The sequence below is a fragment of the Schistocerca cancellata genome, chromosome 9 (assembly GCF_023864275.1).
Source record: "Schistocerca cancellata isolate TAMUIC-IGC-003103 chromosome 9, iqSchCanc2.1, whole genome shotgun sequence".
In the NCBI taxonomy this organism is placed as follows: domain Eukaryota; kingdom Metazoa; phylum Arthropoda; class Insecta; order Orthoptera; family Acrididae; genus Schistocerca; species Schistocerca cancellata.
The window spans coordinates 460,241,372-460,263,123 of NC_064634.1; the positions used below are offsets into that span (position 1 = coordinate 460,241,372).

Sequence of the window (21,752 nt, forward strand, 5' to 3'; positions counted from 1 at the left end):
TTCAAAATTTTGTGCAATGGTTTACTACATTTAATGCTGCACAATAACTGCGTTGAACATCGAAATAAAATTAAGTCATTTATGGGGGGAAGGTTGCAGTCAAGAAGATGTGTAAAAATCAAATTTTTGCGCCAAATAGTTTTTGTGAAATCGAATGATAAGTGTGTCAAAGCAGTCGAAACACCGTGTGTCTGCACAGACGAGCAGTGCAGTGATGACAAAATCGCGCACAGCACGGAATGCGGGGAGCACGTGTCTGCAGCAGCGAAAGGGTTAATGCGGCCGTGGTGGCTTTACTTCATAAACGTAAGTTTGTGAACTATACAGGGTGATTCAAAAAAAATACCACAACTTTAAAAATGTGTATTTAATGAAAGAAACATAATATAACCTTCTGTTATACATCATTACAAAGAGTATTTAAAAAGGTTTTTTTTCACTCAAAAACAAGTTCAGAGATGTTCAATATGGCCCCCTCCAGACACTCGAGCAATATCAACCCGATACTCCAACTCGTTCCACACTCTCTGTAGCATATCAGGCGTAACAGTTTGGATAGCTGCTGTTATTTCTCGTTTCAAATCATCAATGGTGGCTGGGAGAGGTGGCCGAAACACCATATCCTTAACATACCCCCATAAGAAAAAATCGCAGGGGGTAAGATCAGGGCTTCTTGGAGGCCAGTGATGAAGTGCTCTGTCACTTTTCCCTTTGCACAAACATCCATTCTCTGTAAACTGTTTATACCAACGTTTAATACACCACCTATCAGGAGGTTTAACACCATACTTCGTTCGAAATGTACGCTGAACAACTGTCGTCGATTCACTTCTGCCGTACTCAATAACACAAAAAGCTTTCTGTTGAGCGGTCGCCATCTTAGCATCAACTGACGTTGACGCCTAGTCAACAGCGCCTCAAGCGAACAAATGTACAACTAAATGAAACTTTATAGCTCCCTTAATTCGCCGACAGATAGTGCTTAGCTCTGCCTTTTGTCGTTGCAGAGTTTTAAATTCCTAAAGTTGTGGTATTCTTTTTGAATCACCCTGTACTATGGCGCTGCTTCTCTTAGCGCGTGCAACTGGCAACGCAGCAATCTCCCGCGTCTGGGCGGGCATGCGCGAGCCGCCAAGACAGAAGAATTGAACTGTAACCTTCCCTATCCTAAACGGTGCTGCCACTACACCTCGATTGAAAATGTCTGCACGTTCCGACATTTCAGGAGTCACAGTTGCGTGCGACTGGCCAGTACGTCGGAGATCGGGCAGGTTTGTGTGACATTGTTGCGATGGTGACAAATGCTTCGCCCAGTGACTTAGCGTGCTTTCGTTCATTGCCAGGTGTCTGTAGACATACTGCAGGCGCCTACGAGTAGCTGAGATGATCTGGTTTTCCGCCAAAATAAACTCAAAGACAGCTCTGTGCTCGGAACGCAACTCTGTTACGTGTGCCATTTCAAAGAGAACGTATAGCGCCGCTGCTTATAGAAAGTTCAGGAAACTACAGAGGATGAGGTGGGAGTATTCCACGATATCTCACAACAAATTCTGCATTTTTTGAATCGAAAATGGACGAGAGAAAAATGTGTTGCATTACTCATTGAATACACCTTGCAGATACATGCATACATAGATATGTACATCCATTTTTATAGGTTGTATGGATGCCACGCAGAATCGCTGGTGTACCGCATTCCATTAAGCAGGTAGTGGTAACGCTTAAGCCGTCGGCACGCGGACTATGCTGTCGAACGTTGAAGTTGAGCGTGCCAAGTTCAACGTGCTGCTGAACGCTCAGGAATGATGCGACTTGTGCATACGGTACGTGGGCCCCAGCCTGATATACGCGATCGCAACGCACTCCGACGGCAGTTGAGAGATGTTTCTAGATCGTAAATCAAACTGTTTACTCAACGGGCGCGCGTAAAATTCACACGTCAGCTCTATTAAAACGCACATTTCCTCCATTGTCCACGGAAAGGAAAGTACCATGTCCAGTCAATAAAGACAGAGACATATAAAAGTTCCATTACAAACAGTGCGGTACAAATTTGGAATACTTCTCCGCATAAGATAAACATTATTTCATCATTCCCACATTTTAGTAAAACCCCAAGGTCAGTCTTACTTGATCACTGTTCCTACCCAGTAGCAGAATCTTTGCAGCATGTGAATTACGAAGCTCTGTATACAAATAGCGCAAGCTGTCCTGTAGATTAAGCCAATCGAACAAAGTCACCCCTAAAAAAAAGGTGAACTTATATTTACATAACATCAAATATTACAGCATATACTTACATTAAACTAATAATAAAGTATGAGAACCTAATAAAAACGCGAATGATAGGAAAAAAAATTTGGAAGTGTTACCACGCGAACCACCGCCACAACAAAGGCATACTACTTTTTTCTTTTTTTTTTTAAATCTCATTTTGCTCGCTTTAGTTCGTTCCATCTGCTAGGGGCAGACGTCGTAAGATATCCGTTTAAGTTCGTTGTTGATCCATTAACTCAGTTTTTTTTATTACAGAGGGCAGCTAATCCTCTGACCGAACACACTGAGTTACGGTGCCGGCGTTACTAGACAGAGACGCTACTCATTACGCTAAACCAAGAACAAGCTCGTTGTATTTAATATATTGTGTTACGCCTTGCTAAAAACGTTAATCGTAGATAATTATTGTGGTGTGCGTACTGTAAGACCTTCAGTACAGACGCCATCAGATTATTTGACTTGTCGCTCTAATGAAGTAGGCGAATGTCAGCCATATGTCTCGTGGTCTTATTGTGGCGTGTTTATTTTCTGCCGTTAGGTCAGACGATAGGAATGCCACTTGCTTAGAGTAGCAGATTGACGGTGACCAACTTTAAACAGAACTTGATTAATTTTCACACACATTTCTTAAAATAATAAAAACCATAGACATTACGTAACTTGATTCTGGATGCTATTTACAATTGACAGTCTGAAGTTCCTTTGGTCTTGGTACGTTAATCTTATTCTCACATATCTGTGATACTTGACAAAGTGTCTATTCATTTATCTTCATGGCTATGTACAGGAATATGGTAATCTTATTAGGCGCAGACTGAAACTTGAGTATAGACTGGTACAGACTAATGCAGACTGGTACAGACTGGTGCAGACAAATGCAGACTCGTACAGACTAATGCAGACTAACTAATTGGAGGTCTGTACACTCATTATAACACCTCGCGCGTTCAGGTAACACTGCGCGAGTGTGATCCACGAGGAGAAAAGGTTCTACGTTAGCAGCAATCTCATTGGCTGCATTACATATTAATACGTGGATCGACGGAAGCAGAATTTGGTCCGTCTCTAAGGCAGCGCCATCTCGTAGTACGGAGACGGACGAGCGCTGTTGTGCTTAGCGGGGTGTGCTCTAGTGGGAAAGTTGTGTACGTGCTGACTACGCGGAACTATGTACGCAACAATTATGTTACTAATTGAAATTTAATTGTAACTAATTGTACCAAGAACAACGCGTTTTGGGTGGATCTTCAGTGTGTCGCTGCCTTCAAATAGCCTACTCTCATAATACGCAAGTTACAATAATTCTTTTGCCACGAATATGATGTTTCTCATTATTTTATTGGAACGAATCACACAACTAACAACGGGTTTTCCAATGATTCTCAATTTGCTGGTGATCAGAAACGGCATATTTACATATAGGCTTGAGATGAATGCCAATATGGCGCCTCACAACTTTGTACTGAAGGGAGACGGCCTGCGTGTGACGTAGGTGGCGTTGTACCATACCATCTCATTGGTCAACGTTCAGACGCACGCTCTGAATATCTGACATCCCAGATATTGCTCTGCACGTTCGGAAAGACTCCCGAACGTGCTATTCCACGCTATGACGTCAGAATATGGCGCCTCACAACTTTGTACTGAAGGGAGATGGCGTGCGTGTGACGTAGGTGGCGTTGTACCATACCATCTCATTGGTCAACGCTCAGACGCACGCTCTGAATATCTGACATCCCAGATATTGCTCTGCACGTTCGGAAAGACTCCCGAACGTGCTATTCCACGCTATGACGTCAGAATATGGCGCCTCACAACTTTGTACTGAAGGGAGATGGCGTGCGTGTGACGTAGGTGGCGTTGTACCATACCACCTCATTGGTCAACGCTCAGACGCACGCTCTGAATATCTGACATCCCAGATATTGCTCTGCACGTTCGGAAAGACTCCCGAACGTACTATTCCACGCTATGACGTCAGAATATGGCGCCTCACAACTTTGTATTGAAGGGAGACGGCGTGCGTGTGACGTAGGTGGCATTGTACCATACCATCTCATTGGTCAACGCTCAGACGCACGCTCTGAATATCTGACATCCCAGATATTGCTCTGCACGTTCGGAAAGACTCCCGAACGTGCTATTCCACGGTATGACGTCAGGAACTCGGCACGCTCAATGCTCAACGTTCGGATGCACGGTCCGTGTGACGACGGCTTTAGGCGGCGCCCCCCTGCTTTCCCCTGCCGACCGCCGCCCCGCGTTGTCATTAGCGGGCCAGGCCGGGACGCGCTCCGCTCTGCCGCGCCACGGCTGCTATAAGAAGCGGCCCGCGACGCGCGACGTGCAGCACAGGCAGACATGGCCGCCCGCGACCGCTGCGCGAGGCGACGTGCAGACGCGCGCACGCAGGTAGGCGGGCGCACCGCCGGCAGCCACCGCACACGGCGCGTTTCCGTGCCGCATTTAAGCACCGCGTATCTCGGCTGAAGCCTTTGAGCGCGCACCTCAAAATTTTAACGCACAAATGTGACGTTGACAAACTGCCTATTGGCTTCTGTATCGGGTTCTTCGGCCGACGTTCATCTAATGATTTTACTGACGTTTCGCCAGCACGAGTGGCTGGCATTGTCAGAGCTTCACCCTCTATTGCTGGCAATGGAGGGTGAATCTTTGACAATGCCAGCCACTCGTGCTGGCGAAACGTCAGAAAAATTGTTAGATGAACGTCGGCCGGAGAATCCATTGCCGGCAATGGAGGGTGAAACTTTGACAATGCCAGCCACTCGTGCTGGCGAAACGTCAGTAAAATCATTAGATGAACGTCGACCGAAGAATCCATTGCCGGCAGTAGAGGGTGAAGCGTTGACAATCTCAGCCACTCGTGCTGGCGAAACATCAGTAAAATCATTAGATGAACGTCGGCCGAAGAATCCATTGCCGGCAATGGAGGGTAAAGCTTTGACGATGCCAGCCACTCGTGCTGTCGAAACGTCAGTAAAATCATTAGATGAACGTCGGCCGAAGAATCCATTGCCGGCAGTAGAGGGTGAAGCGTTGACAATGCCAGCCACTCGTGCTGGCGAAACATCAGTAAAATCATTAAATGAACGTCGGCCGAAGAATCCATTGCCGGCAACGGAGGGCGAAGCTTTGACAATGCCAGCCACTTGTGCTTTCGAAACGTCAGTAAAATCATTAGATGAACGTCGGCCGAAGAATCCATTGCCGGCAATGGAGGGTGAAGCTTTGACAATACCAGCCACTCGTGCTGTCGAAACGTCAGTAAAATCATTAGATGAACGTCGGCCGAAGAATCCATTGCCGGCAGTAGAGGGTGAAGCGTTGACAATCTCAGCCACTCGTGCTGGCGAAACATCAGTAAAATCATTAGATGAACGTCGGCCGAAGAATCCATTGCCGGCAACGGAGGGCGAAGCTTTGACAATGCCAGCCACTTGTGCTTTCGAAACGTCAGTAAAATCATTAGATGAACGTCGGCCGAAGAATCCATTGCCGGCAATGGAGGGTGAAGCTTTGACAATGCCAGCCACTCGTGCTGGCGAAACATCAGTAAAATCATTAAATGAACGTCGGCCGAAGAATCCATTGCCGGCAGTAGAGGGTGAAGCGTTGACAATCTCAGCCACTCGTGCTGGCGAAACGTCAGTAAAATCATTAGATGAACGTCGGCCGAAGAATCCATTGCCGGCAATGGAGGGTAAAGCTTTGACGATGCCAGCCACTCGTGCTGGCGAAACGTCAGTAAAATTATTAGTTGAACGTCGGCCGAAGAATCCATTGCCAGCAATGGAGGGTGAAGCTCTTACAATGCCAGGCACTCGTGCTGGCGAAACGTCTGTAAAATCATTAGATGAACATCGGCCGAAGAACCCGATACAGAAGACGATAGGCAGTTTGTCAACAAGTGGCCACGAAAGCGTTAACAATTTTGTAAATGTGACATTGCTTTAACCCGTTCGATGCTGAGGACGTCCGTCTGATATATTACTCAATAACTCGAGAACGAAATGAGATATCGTTCTGCTCTCAGTTTTAAATCAAGTTTCGATATCATATCTGTGTTTCATCCACTGCAGTGAATGAGCCAACATCGACCATACGCAAAATTTACGCAATGCGCTTTTACCTCCGCAAATCCTTCAAAATTTTGCCCGATGTTTTACTTAATTTTATGCAGCACAGTAACTGTGGCATACAACGAAAATAAACTTTAAGTTTGCCAAAAGCAGGTAACAGTTTCCAAAAAACCGATGATAAGTATTTCATATAGGCCGGAACGCAGACTCTTAGCACAGGCACGTGCATTTGCCGAGTTTCCACAGTTTTGAAAAGCCGATTCTGCACAGGATGCAGGAGAGCTTCTGTAAAGTTTGGAAGGTAGGAGACGAGATACTAGCAGAAGTAAGGCCGTGAGGATCGGGCGTGAGTCGTGCTTCGGTAGGTCAGATGGTAGATCACTTGCCCGCGAAAGGCAAAGGTCTCGAGTCTCGGTCGGGCACACAGTTTTAATGTGCCAGGAAGTTTCATATCAGCGCACACTCCGCTGCAGAGTGAAAATTTAATTCTGTTTTACAGAATGCTGCCAAATTCTTGATGTATGGTGGCAGCTGCTTACGTTATCCGTTGTCGCTCCTCGTCGATGTTTCCCATAAGTGGAGGAACAAACATTCTGTCTTTAATGTAATCCCATACACAGCGAAATCAGTAAATCTATACAAGATGGTCCATGGATCGTGACCGGGCCAAATATCTCACGAAATAAGCGTCAAACGAAAAAAAGAACGAAACTTGTCTAGCTTGAAGGGGGAAACCAGATGGCGCTATGGTTGGCCCGCTGCAAGGCACTGCCATTGGTCAAACGGACATCAACTGCGTTTTTTTAAATAGGAACTCCCATTCTTATTACATATTCGTGTAGTACGTAAACAAATATGCATGTTTTAGATGGACCACGTTTTTCGCTTTGTGATAGTCACGAACATATGGCGCCTGCCGTGGTGGCCGTGCGGTTCTAGGCGCTGCAGTCCGGAACCCCGGGACTGCTACGGTCGCAGGTTCGAATCCTGCCTCGGGCATGGATGTGTGTGATGTCCTTAGGTTAGTTAGGTTTAAGTAGTTCTAAGTTCTAGGGGACTGATGACCTAAGATGTTAAGTCCCATAGTGCTCAGAGCCATTTGAACCATTTTTGAACATATGGCTCACAATTTTAGACGAACAGTTGGTAATAGGTAGGTTTTTAAAATTAAAATACAGAACGTAGGTACGTTTGAACATTTTACTTCGGTTGTTCCAATCTGATACATGTACCTTTGTGAACTTATCATTTCTGAGAACGCATGCTGTTACAGCGTCATTACCTGTAAATACCACATTAATGCCATAAATGCTCACAATGATGTCCGTCAGCCTCAATGCATTTGGCAATACGTGTAACGACATTCCTCTCAACAGCGTGTAGTTCGCCTTGCGTAATGTTCGCACATGCATTGACAATGCGCTGACGCATGTTGTCAGGCGTTGTCGGTGGATCACGATACCAAATATCCTTCAACTTTCCCCAAAGAAAGAAATCCGGGGGCGTCAGATCCGGTGAACGTGCAGGCCATGGTATGGTGCTTTGACGACCAATCCACCTGTCATGAAATATGCTATTCAATACCGCTTCAACCGCACGCGAGCTACGTGCTCGACATCCATCATGTTGGAAGTACATCGCCATTCTGTCATACAGTGAAACATCTCGTAGTAACATCGGTAGAACATTACGTAGGAAGTTAGCATACATTGCACCATTTAGATTGCCATCGATAAAATGGGGGCCAATTATCCTTCCTCCCATAATGCCGCTCCATACATTAACCCTCCAAGGTCGCTGATGTTCCACGTGTCGCAGCCATCGTGGATTTTCCGTTGCCCAATAGTGCATATTATGTCGGTTTACGTTACCGCTGTTGGTGAATGACGCTTCGTCGCTAAATAGAACGCGTGCAAGAAATCTGTCATCGTCCCGTAATTTCTCTTGTGCCCAGTGGCAGAACTGTACACGACATTCAAAGTTGTCGCCATGCAACTCCTGGTGTATAGAAATATGGTACGGGTGCAATCGATGTTGATGTAGCATTTCAACACCGACGTTTTTGAGATTCTCGATTCTCGCGCAATTTGTCTGCTAATGATGTGCGGATTAGCCGCGACAGCAGCTAAAACACCTACCTCGGCAGCATCATTTGTTGCAGGTCGTGGTTGACGTTTCACATGAGGCTGAACAATTCCTGTTTCCTTAAATAACTTAACTATCCGGCGAACGGTCCGGACACTTGGGTGATGTCATCCAGGATATTTGTTATTTGGTAAGCGTGATAGCGTTAAGGAGATGTTTAGCAAACTCAAGTGGCAGATTCTGCAAGAGGCGCTCTGCATCGCGGTGTAGCTTGCTGTCCAGGTTTCGAGTGGGTGCGTTTCTGGACGAGGTATCTAATATATTACTTCCCCTTACTTATACCTCCCGAGGAGATCACGAATGTAAAATTAGAGAGATTCTAGCGCGCACGGAGGTTTTCCGGCAGTCATTGTTCCCGCGAACCATACGCGACTGGAGCAGGAAAGGGAGGTAATGACAATGGCACTTAAAGTGCCCTCCGCCACACGCCGTTGGGTGGCTTGCGGATTATAAATGTAGATGTAGATGTAGATACCGAGCAGCATACAAGTCACACGCCCGTTGGGTATTTTGATCACAATAGCCATACATCAACATGATATCGACTTTTTCCGCAATTGGTAAACGGTCCATTTTAACACGGGTAATGTATCACGAAGCAAATACCGTCCGGACTGGCGGAATGTTACGAGATACCACGTACTTATGCGTTTGTGACTATTGCAGTGCCATCTATCACAAAGCGAAAAAAGTGGTCCAACTAAAACATTCATGTTTCTTTACGTACTACACGAATATGTAATAAAAAATGGGGGTTCCTATTTTTAAAAAACGCAGTTGATAACCGTTTAACCTATGGCACCGCTATCTAGCGGACCAACCATAGCGCCATCTGGTTTCCCCCTTCAAGCTAGACAAGTTTTGTTCTTTGTAGTTTTTTCGTTTGACGTTTGTTTCGTGAGATATTTGGCCCGGTCACTATCAATGGACCACCCTGTATATCCTAGCTAGGAAAATTCAGTGTTGGTTTGCATACCTTACGTAAGATTGTGAAGCTTAATTCTTATACGAAGACGTCGTGTCTGCTATTTTGAAGCTAAACCTGTCACTAACGTTAACTTCCGAAAATATGTCTGTCATTGAGTTAAAAACACTGACAGTGCCATCTACTGGTTCTTTGGTGTACTACGACACTATCGGTACCTTCTATTGTTTCTTTGGTGTATTACGAAATAACAGAGACTCCAATTGGTTCATTGGTTTACTACGAAACTGACAGCAGTTGGTTTTTTATGTACTACGTTATGATGATCAAACATACAAACTGCTGAGCTGAGCAGACGATTTTAGATAAAACATGGTATTACAATATATTTTCCCATAATCCAGTCTTGATCAAGTAAAGCCGATATGTTGCCCCAAACTACGCTCAAGATACCTGTGAGAACCCCGTGAAAATTCGTGTAGTAGGTTTGGAGATCAGCATCTTCAAACAAGCAAACATGATGGTTTTTGATAAAACTATAAATTACACTATCCGATTTTGATTAAATAAAGCTTATGTTTTGCCCCAAGCTACTCTCAAGTTATCTGTGAAAAACCCACGAAAATTCGTCTAGTAATTCGAACATTAGTGGGTTCAAATAGACGGAGATGACAGTTTTACAGTTGTTACCAGTACAGATATACAATAGCATCTATATCTGCTATTGTATATATTTATACGTTTAAACAATAAAACTTTATTACTGCATTATAGACTTTCAATTCGAAAGCTGCTCCAGAACGCTGTATTCACAGCATAGTTTCCACAACTTTTCCCCTGGTAAGATCCGCACTACAGGTTAGGTCTAGTGGTTCACAGATCCCAGGTACGGCAATGTTTGGAATAAGTTTGGTTCACTTACTTTGACGCCGGCCGGAGTGGCCGTGCGGTTCTAGGCGCTACAGTCTGGAACCGCGAGACCGCTACGGTCGCAGGTTCAAACCCTGCCTCGGGCATGGATATGTGTGATGTCCTTAGGTTAGTTAGGTTTAAGTAGTTCTAAGTTCTAGGGGACTGATGACTTCAGAAGTTGAGTCCCATAGTGCTCAGAGCCAGCCATTTGAGTCACTTACTTTGACTGCACATAGTGTGAGTTTAGTGTACTATTTTCGTGATGCGACGTGGTGCAGTCAGCACATATGGATGAAATTGTGCATGGAATCTTAGAACGTAAAATGAATCTAAACAGAGGTACATGTTTCGAACCAGATGACATCTAACATTCCAAAAACATTGTTCACGTAAAACCCAACTCATGCTTTTCTCAGATTAAAGCCTTGGATCTACATCTGTATCTACGGCTACAACTACATGTGTACTCTGGTTGCTACCTTACGGTGTGTGGCGGAGGGTACTTTGTGTACCACTATCAGTTACCCCCTTCCCTAGTTCAGTCTCTCGAGTGGTATGTGGAAAGAATGATTGTTAGCAGTCTTCTCTGTAGACTAAACCTCAAATTTTGTTGTTTTTCTTAGATGAACGTAGGAGGAAGTGATATAGCAGTTGATTCTTCTAGGAACATATTTTCTCGGGATTTTAACAGTAAACGAAAGCAAGATGCTCAATGCCTCTATTGTAGCGTCTGCCACTGGAGGTACATCAGCATTTCCATGCCCTTTCACGCTTATTATCCTATCACGATTGCGTTGCTTTTCTTTGGAACTTCTGCACTTTCTTGTACCAATCCAAGCAAGTACGCATCCCACATTGGTTTGGTCAGAAGAGGCTTTCGTAACCTACCTCCTTCGTAGATGGGCTACATTTCCTGGCGATTCTCCCAATCGATGTCCGTCTGGGATCTGCCTTAGCTGCAATTAGTTTTATGTGGTTTTTCCACCGTGCACATATCCACTGATATTTAATCCACATGAGTGCTTCGAGGCATTTTCGGCAATCGTGTAATGTAACAATTATGGCTCTCTCTGCCTTTAAATCCTCAATAGTTAATTTCTTTGTGCTGAGAGTCAACTACCAATCCATGTACCGAGCGCCTGTCCTTTGCAGGCCTTCCTGCATTTTCTAGCTTGGTGACGTCCCGGTAAACAGCAGCCTAATCTGTAATAAGCCTCATTGAACCTCCGATGTTATCCACTATGTCACTCACATACAGGGTGCAACGGCAGTGATTGGCGATATTTTTAACGGTGACTGTGCTCAGTGTACTGAATAACATTATATCGACATTCATTTCATCTCTAGACTGATAAGTAGAGCTATATGCAACTGTATGTTTTTGGGTTGTTTGGTACCTGCAAGTGCATGTGGCAATAGCAAGCCATTAGCGCTTGTTTTCCCCTGGACAGCAGGTCAGATGTTGAAATGTGGATGCATGGACACAAAACTGTAGCCTACACTGACACGTGTAGTCCACTTAGTGGTGCAGTTATGACCACGCAGAAAACACCGGATGATAATTGATGTGTCTGTTGGAAGACTGTTTGATGCGAGAAAATCAAGCAAAACACTAATGTGTCTACACATCAAGGTACCACATACAAGACTATTTTCACTTTTACTGTGACACCCTCTAAGTATTGAAAAGTAGTGCTATGACACTCCTTTGGAGCACACCCGAATTTACTTTTACGTCTGAAGGCGTAAGACTCTAAGAATGACATGCTGTGCTCCGATTGCTAGCAACTTTCGAATCCAGTTAAAAAGATGGTGTGATATTGTCTACGCTAGTACTTTATTAACTAGGCGACAGCCGCGCAGGATTAGCCGAGCGGTCTCAGGCGCTGCAGTCACGGACTGTGCGACTGGTCCCGGCGGAGGTTAGAGTCCTCCCTCGGGCATGTGTGTGTGTGTTTGTCCTTAGGATAATTTAGGTTAAGTAGTGTGTAAGCTTAGGGACTGATGACCTTAGCAGTTAAGTCCCATAAGATTTCACACACATTTGATCATTTTTGAACTAGGCGACAATGCAGAATTACAGCGAACGCTTACTAGAAAACAAGGAAAACGGCGCCTATCTATTGTACTGAGTTGTGGGTGTCGTGGGCGAACTTTGCGAGCTCCGTTTTACAGTCAGGATGAAGGCAGCGGGATGTACAAACAATTTCTTGACTTCAAACAAGCGTTTTATTCCATACCACACTGACTCTGATAACGAAAGTGCAATGATAATTTCTTGGTATGGAGGACTGACCTTAGGTGGAAAGTAAATGATAGCTCTAGAAGCAGTTCCAGGCATGCCCAAAGGTACAATGTTGGGACCCTTGCTATTAATCTGGCAGACATTATTAATAATAAAAATGGTTCAAATGGCTCTGAGCACTATGGGACTTAACTGCTGAGGTCATCAGTCCCCTAGAACTTAGAACTACTTAAACCTAACCAACCTACGGACATCCATGCCCGAGGCAGGATTCGAACCTGCGACCGTAGCGGTCGCCTGGTTCCAGACTGTAGCGCCTAGAACCGCTCAGCCACCCCCGCTGGTAGCCTTTTTGCAGATGATGAAGTTACCTACAGTTCATGTTACATAGTTCTAGGTGTTCTATAGGGAATTTAGTAGATCAAGTTTTACATAGGAACCCGTATCCGGAACGTCATCCAGCGACGCTACAGAACGTCAAACGTATAGGCGCTGGTGCGTGTAAATGTACTTATATACAGGGTGATTCTGTGTTGATGTCGGAACGTTCTAGGATGATGGAGAAGGATAAATGTATCACATTGAGGTAAGGGTCCTTGTACTGGGAACGAACGACTCTGAAGTTGCAAGCGGAAACCGTGCTGATACCCCTGACAGTGGAATACATGTACCTGTACTGGTGTTGCTAACAAGGGAACATCCCCATCGCAACCCCCTCAGATTTAGTTATAAGTTGGCACAGTGGATAGGCCTTGAAAAACTGAACACAGATCGATCGAGAAAACAGGAAGAAGTTGTGTGGAACTATGAAAAAATAAGCAAAATATACAAACTGGGTCGTCCATGCCCAAGATAGGCAATATTAAGAGCACTGCAAGGCGAGGAGCTCCGTGGTCCCGTGGTTAGCGTGAACAGCTGCGGAACGAGAGGTCCTTGGTTCAAATTTTCCCTCGACCGAAAATTTTAACTTTTTATTTTCAGTTTATGTGAAAAACTCTTATGTTTTCATCACTTTTTTTGGAGTGATTATTACATCCACAAGAAAACCTAAATTGGGCAAGGTAGAAGAAACTTTTCACCCATTCGCCAAGTGTACTAGTTAGGTGGGTCGACAACATATTCCTGTCATGTGACGCACATGCTGTCACCAGTGTCGTATACAAAATATCAGACGTGTTTTCCTGTGGAGGAATCGGTTGACCTATGACCTTGCGATCAAATGTTTTCGGTTCCCATTGGAGGGGCACGTCCTTTCGTCAACTAATCACACGGTTTTGCGGTGCGGTCGCAAAACACAGACACTAAACTTATTACAGTGAACAGAGACGTCAATGAACGAACGGACAGATCATAACTTTGCGAAAATAAAGAAAGCAAAATTTTCAGTGGAGGGCAGTTTTGAAATAAAACAATCTTTATTAACATTCTACATCATTATTCTTCATATTTATAAATTTATTTCTCACCATAGTGGCACTGGTGACGAACACATTGCTCCCAGCGAGAGATCGGTTTGTTGATACGGTCTCTGTAGAATGTTTCACTTTGTCTATGGAGCGGCTACCTCACCTTTGCCTGCACCACTCTATCACTATCAAAGTCCTCGAAGATATTCCTTGTGTTCCGGAAACAGATGAAAATCGGATGGTGTCAAGTCTGGACTGTATGGGGGATGATCGATGAAACTGAACCCAAGATGTCGGAGCGTTGCAGGAGACGCAGCACTCGTGTGTGGCCTAGCATTGTCATGCTGAAGGAGAGGATGCACCGTGTGTGGTCCAAAACCGTGGTTTCGGTTCCGTGAGGGTCCCGCAATATCTTTCAGAGCTTATGTTTTTCCCTTAGTCACGAATTCCACTGACCACTCGTCGAACATCCCACAACACCGTGAGCATGACTCTGCCATCAGTTGGCGTGGTCTTGAATTTTCTTGGCGTCGGTGATCCTTTGCGGCGGAACTGCACTGATGATCTATTGTTTTCGGTGTCAAAATGGTGAAAGCAACTATAATCATCTGTCACAATGTTCTGAAGGAACCAATCACCCTCTCTCTCAAAATGCAAAAGAAATTGTGGACGAATTTAAACTGGAGGCACGTTTTGTGCGATCATGAACTCGATTACAGCACGCTGTTTCACTTGCAGCAGCATACTAACACTACACACCGCCGTTATACATAGTAAAATTCGGAGCCCTCTTAGCGGCAGGGTGTTTTTGTTTTGCTGGTTTGCAAAACTGAGAAGAGGGCAAGGGATTATGTTCCTCAACATTACATTTTGCATCAATAAATGGGAAAGAGACTGAAGCAGTGACGATGATGGCAGTGAAATGTTGCTGGTTGAGGAGAAGATGGCGAACATGAAGAAGATAAAGACGAGACTGATGACACACTACTGGTCATTAAAATTGCTACACCAAGAAGAAATGCAGATGATAAACGGGTATTCCTTGAACCGATATATTATACTAGAAGTGACATGTGATTACATTTTCACGCAATTTGCGTGCGTAGATGGTGAGTAATCAGTACCCAGGACAACCACCTCTGGCCGTAATAACACCCTTGATACGCCTGAGCATTGAGTCAAACAGAGCTTGTACGGCGTGTACAGGTACAGCGGCCCATGCAGCTTCAACACGATACCACAGTGCATCAAGAGTAGTGACTGGCGTATTGTGACGAGTCAGCTGCTCGGCCACCATTGACCAGACGTTTTCAATTGGTGAGAGATCTGGAGACTGTGCTGGTCAGGGCAGCAGTCGAACATTTTCTGTATCGAGAAAGGCTCATAGAGGACCTGCAACATGCGGTCGTGCATTATCCTGCTGAAATGTAGGGTTTCGCAGGGATCGAATGAAGGGTAGAGCCACGGGACGTAACACATCTGAAATATAACGTCCACTGTTCAAAGTGCCGTCAATGCGAAGAGGCCGAGACGTGTAACCAATGGCACCCCATACCCTCAAGCCGGGTGATACGCCAGTATGGCGATGACGAATAAACGCTTCCAATGTGGGTTCACGGCGATGTCGCCAAAGACGGATGCGACCATCATGATGCTGTAAACAGAACCTGGATTCATCCGAAAAAATGACGTTTTGCCATTCGTGCACCCAGGTTCATCGTCGAGTACACCATCGCAGGCGCTCCTGTCTGTGATGCAGCGTCAAGGGTAATCGCACCCATGGTCTCCGATCTGATTGTCCATGCTGCTGCAAACGTTGTCGAGCTGTTCGTGCAGATGGTTGTTGTCTTGCAAACGTCCCCATCTGTTGACTCAGGAATCGAGACGTGGCTGCACGATCCGTTACAGCCATGCGGATAAGATGCCTGTCTGTCATCTCGACTGCTAGTGATACGAGGCCGTCGGGATCCAGCACGGCGTTCCGTATTACCCTTCTGAACCCACCGATTCCACATTCTGCTAACAGTCATTGGATCTCGACCTACGCGATAAACCGCAATCGCGATAGGCTACAGTCCGATCTTTATCAAAGTCGGAATACATGTACCTGTGATGGTAAGCATTCCTCCTCCTTACACGAGGCTTCACAACAATGTTTCACCAGGCAACGCCGGTCAACTGCTGTCTGTGTATGAGAAATCGGTTGGAAACTTTCCTCATGTCAACACGTGTAGCACGTTGTAGGTGTCGCCACCGGCGGCAACCTTATGTGAGTGCTCTGAGAAGCTAATCATTTGCGTATCACAGCATCTTCTTCCTGTCGGTTAAATTTCGTGTCTGTAGCACGTCATCTTCGTGGTGTAGCAATTTTATATATATATATATATATATATGTGTGTGTGTGTGTGTGTGTAACGAAGATTGAATCTTTTTTTAAAAAAATAAAGTGACTCGAGTATAGTAACGACCGCCTGGCAGACCGTGCCGCGTGGCGTGCTGGGCTGGCCGCCGCCACATAGCGTGTGGGACCCTCCCGCCGCCACCCACCACCGGCCGCGCCCCCTGCCGCAGTGGAACTGTGCCGTGACGCGGCGCCGCTGAAAGCTGCTTCTGTCGTCCTACTTGCCCAGGCGCCGCAGGACGGATCTTTAAAAAACGCTCCCTTCCCATTGGACGCTCAATGTGAAATTGTTCATTGACTCTCAATTCACAATAAGTGGTACCTCCTGCCTGTCCACAAGTTCCGAATAATGCCGTAAAACAACTTAGACATCCCGTACGAGTGGCTTCAGTCTGTTATTCGTCTGTGTGTTACTGAATAATAAGCTTTTCGAAAGTTTACGAACACCATATCCACGTGGACATGTCAATCGATCACACTTGACCGTACCGTATACGAAGAGAACAGATTGGTTACGTTTGATCCATGTTATCGAGCTCTACACTGCATCCCTTGGTAAAGGGTTGTTCGGCCTGGGACGTTATGTTTGACCTCAGAATATGTTATTTTTCTAAAAACAGTGGCGAGTAATGCAAGACGCTGTTTCTCTGAACCAGCTTTGCTACCTTCACTTGGAGGTCGGCAGGCTCTTTGATCTTTGCTATACGCTGAAGACATTCCTCTATCTACATCTATGAGGGGCGTACAATAAGTAATGTAATACATTTTTTACTGAAAGAAGGTTGTTTTTATTCAGTATTCAAATATAGCATATTATTCCCCATTCTTTTGGTTGCAAAAAAGTATTTTTCAATATAATTTCCGTTCAATGCACTGGCGTTACACTACGTGACTGGGAGGACTTGTCTGCGCATATGGTATCACTCTACTGGTAGACGTCGGAGACAACGTCTTGCTGCATCAATAACCTCCTAGTCATCCACGCACTGCTTCCTATGCAGGCCATCCTTCGTTGGGCCAAACAGATGGAAGCTCTTTATGGTCTTCTGTTAGGTGGCAAGAAACCCAGCGAGCACACACCTTTGATTGGTCCGCTACTAGACAAGCGTTTTAGCACTGACAATAGAGATGCCCAGTAGGGCAGCGAGGTGTTTGACGATGATCTGTCTGTTACCTCGAATGAGAGTGTCCGCACGTGTCAACGTTGAAGGAGTCAGCTGCATGCAGCCGGCCGGCATGCGGGACATTGGATACGTCTGCGCACGGCCTTGTTGCGACGATGACAGACGCCTTGCCCGACGACTCACCGTGCTTTTTTCACTGCCAGGTCACCGTAGACATTGTACAAGCGCCTATGAATGTATGCGACGCTCTGGTTTTCAGCCAAAAGAAATTCAGTGACAGCTCTCTGCTTCGAACGCACCTCTGCTAAAGACGCCATTTTCAAGACTTCGTATGCCGCCACCATCTATAGGAACTTCATGAAACTATAGGGGCTGAAGCAGGAATATTCCATAACGTACCACAACAAACTCCGCATTTTTTCAACCGAAATCGTCCGAGAAAAAATGTGTCGCGTTATATTTGAACGCCCCTCGTACATCAATAGCATTCTAGGAGATGGGTTCCGACTGCAGTTTATCGTCCTTTCCTTCTTTGTCTTCTTTTTCCTAATCAGCTGATTTCACTGCTTCGCTGCCCCCTACTGAGTTTGTGTCATCAACTTTTCCTTATAAGTCTGTTGCTGTTATTCTTGATGCCGGATGTAATGTTCGGGAACTTAATCCCTTGCTCTCTTTCCAATTTCAACAATCAATCAAACAAAAACACTCTGTTGCTGAAGGGCTCTGGGTCTCAGCCTGTAACATGGCAGTAATGGTTTAATGTTACTATGTCGGTGCTGTAATCGACTTTATAACTGCACAGAATATGTCACTAATTAAAATCCATCATCAACTTCTTTTACGTTTTGAGCGTGAAGGTGATAGGTTCCTTTACAGCGCTGTTGCGTTCACCACTTTGATCCCGAAAACAAGAGATCCTCAATGGATTTCTGCCTCAAAGGACTACCGACGCCAGGAAAGTTCACGACCGTGCCATCTGTCGGTAAAGTCATGCTCTCGGTATTCTGGGATGTTCGAGGAGTCGGTATTTGGAATTCGTGCCTAACTCTGAAACCTATTGCGACACCCTCAGGAAATTGAAATTACAGATTCGAATGGGTTGTCCACACATGGGGCACCCTCACCTTCACCATGACAACGCCAGACCACACACGAGCGCTGCGACATTGGCAACAATCGGAGCTCTTGGGTTCTCTGTCATAGATCATCCCCAATACAGTCCCGACTTGGCCCCACCAGATTTTCACCTGCTTCCAAAACTTAAAGAACACGTTCGAGGAACTCACTTTGATAGTGATAAAGCGATGAATGTGGAGGTGAAGTCGTCAAACATTCTACAGTGACTGTATCAACAAACTGGTCACCCATTGGATCCTATCTGATACGGATCCCAGATTGAAGTGTGGTTCGTGCACAACTTTCAAAACCCATGTTCGGCCAGTGCCTGAATATCGACGCCTGGGATCTTTCCCAAAGTACAGATCCTCAGAATTAGTGGGTGAATTTTCTTGTGGAGTCTCTCTTCTCCAGCATGAATGACTTCAACCTTCTCCAGGACTTTCTGCTTCTTCGGTTTCATTATCTAGTAATTTATGTCCTCTAGTGTAGGTGCTCGATAATACAAATCTACAATGTCAAGGGGTCGAAATTCGAGACGATCTTTACGTTCATCACTGCTGAGGACCAACCTGAAGAACTGTTTTCGTCTCACAGCAGTGTTGAACCCATTGGTGAGTACGGTCCCGTTATTGTTCTTGGCGAATTTTTGGCGGCACTGCTATTCCATCTTAAATAGGTGAACTTTATGGTATATCTGTTGTGCCTCTTTCCCTACGAAATCTTGTTGAGGTTTCTCCATAATTCCTTTGACGTACGTTCTCTGTGATCTCCTCAGGATTGCTTGAATACTTCCTCACACTTCATCGAACTGTGATTTGCCTTGAGCCTTTGTTTCTAACTATGGTTGTGGGTTGTACTTGTAGCCAGCTTTTTACTAGAAAGTGGTCGCTCACGCACTCTGCACCCCGAGCTGTTTTTACATCCATCACCCAGTTCTTTGCTTTGATGTCGATTGCAATGTGATCTATCTGATCAACTGTTTTGCTGTCTGGCGTCAGCCAAGTTCCTTTAAGTATATCCTTCCACTGGAAATATTTGCTGAAGATGAACATCCCTTTCTATGTTCCAAAGCCTATCATTCTACTGTGATTGTCGTTGCTGCGTTGCCTTCCTGCTGTTGAATGGAATATGTCTTCTCTTCCCACTTTACTATTCATATTACCTGGCAGGACTTTACGGTTGCTGTTGGGGATGGTATCCATGACTACCTCCAATTCCGCGTACAATTATTCCTTTACTTGATATGTGCTTTGTTCTGTGGGTGGATGGCAGTTCACGAACGAAAATTTACTTCTCTTAATGTCGATTGTTAATACTCCTTTTCTATGGGTCACTGACAAAAAGCACTGACACATTAGCAGCTTGAGCCATACTCACACAAAATCCGATATCCAATTTGTATCCTGCCTTACAGCTTCTATAATAGATTGTCTACTTTTCAACATCAAGGGTACCAGTATCCATCCTCCCATCGAACTTCCTGTGAAGCATACAGATCCATCCTATGTCATTCCATCTCCTTGACTAGACTGATTGAGGCACGTCTTTCATATAAACTACGAATATTCCAGGTTCCAAATCGTATACCTCGTTCTCGAATTTTTCGTTGATTTTGTATTGTTAAATTCCGAGGTTTCGTTGTGGTCAGTTTACCGTAAACACGTTTTCCATGATGGGGTGGTAACCTATCGCTAACCCACAACCTGGAGAGAGGGTTTTTGATTTTGGGGTAACCTTACCCTAGATGAACTGCTTTCTGTACAGCTGTCGGAGTTCATCTCCCTTTTTCGTAAAATTGTGAAATGATGAAGGATAGGGAGTGGGAAGGTAGGATGTTGTGAGACACACGTCCTCTGGTTCATCGAATAAGACTCGTCCGGCTTGGGAGACCCTGCCAGTACCTACGATACCGTCGACATAGCCCTTGCTGTCATATGAACATGCGAACCTCTCCGTCTGCACAGACAGTGCTTCTTTGAGGCGGTGTCTCCTGGAGAGTTCGTCAGTGAAAATTTTTTGCGAGAAATTAATTTAATATTTCGGCCTTCTCTGCGTCACCCTCCGTTTCGATGCAATTATGGTCACAGACTGTCCGGACGGATGGCTTTGATCCGTTTAATCATTTAACATAACACCAAAACTTCTCAGGATTTTCTGTTAAATCGGTAGATGGGATCCATGACTTTTCAAATTGGTGGAAGAAATTCCACAACTAGCATGTCGCCAGCTAAGGCAGGACATACTGTGGCACATACAGGTTGTATGACGAAGCTCTCTGTACTGATTCACGGTGTGATCATATTGCTCATGGTTCCTGTATTACTTATTCATCCTCCATGTCCTGTAAGTGGCATAGCTAGTCTCAGGATAAAATTAAAACTACATGGTCAGTCGTAAAGGAAGTGGCTGGTCTGCAGAGACAGGTCGAGGATATAGAATCAGTGCGTAGTGGGAATGTCCGTGTTACTGATAAGTCGCATATATGTACAGTATTTAATACTCACTTTCTGAATATAGCAGGTGAACTAAATAGGAACCTAGTCCCTGCAGGGAAACATATAGCGCTCTTAGAAAAAAGTGTTCCGAGACTGTTACCTGAAATGCTCCTCCATGATACTGACAAGAGGGAGATTGAGTTAATAATTAAATCACTAAAGACCAAGAACTCTCATAGATATGACGGGGTATCTAGCAGAATACTGAAGTATTGTTCTATGTATCTTAGCCCAATACTTAGCCATATCTCTAACTTTTCCTTTAGGAGTGGTCGGTTTTCTGACCGATTAAAGTACTCGGTAGTGAAGCCACTTTATAAAAAGGGAGACATTGATAATGTTGACTATTTTAGACCTATTTCTATGCCATCGGTGTTTGCTAAAGTTATCGAGAAGGTTGTATATATAAGGTTACTGGAGCATTTAAATTCACATAATTTGCTGTCAAATGTTCAGTTTGGTTTTAGAAATGGTTTAACAACTGAAAATGCTACATTCTCTTTTCTCTGTGAGGTTTTGGACGGATTAAATAAAAGGTGGCGAACGCCAGGTGTTTTCTTTGATTTAACGAAGGCTTTTGACTGTGTTGACCACAAAATATTA

At 44.9% G+C, this 21,752-nt stretch overlaps 1 protein-coding gene across 1 annotated transcript in view; it reads left to right on the forward strand.

The window, feature by feature from the left end:
* Positions 1-4,638: 4,638 nt before the first annotated feature.
* LOC126100912 (uncharacterized) overlaps positions 4,639-21,752 on the forward strand; it is a 94,977-nt gene continuing 77,863 nt past the window's right edge. Inside the window, exon 1 of the mRNA XM_049911578.1 lies at positions 4,639-4,689. Within this exon, the coding sequence (XP_049767535.1) occupies positions 4,639-4,689 (51 nt within the window). The remainder of the gene's footprint in view (positions 4,690-21,752) is intronic.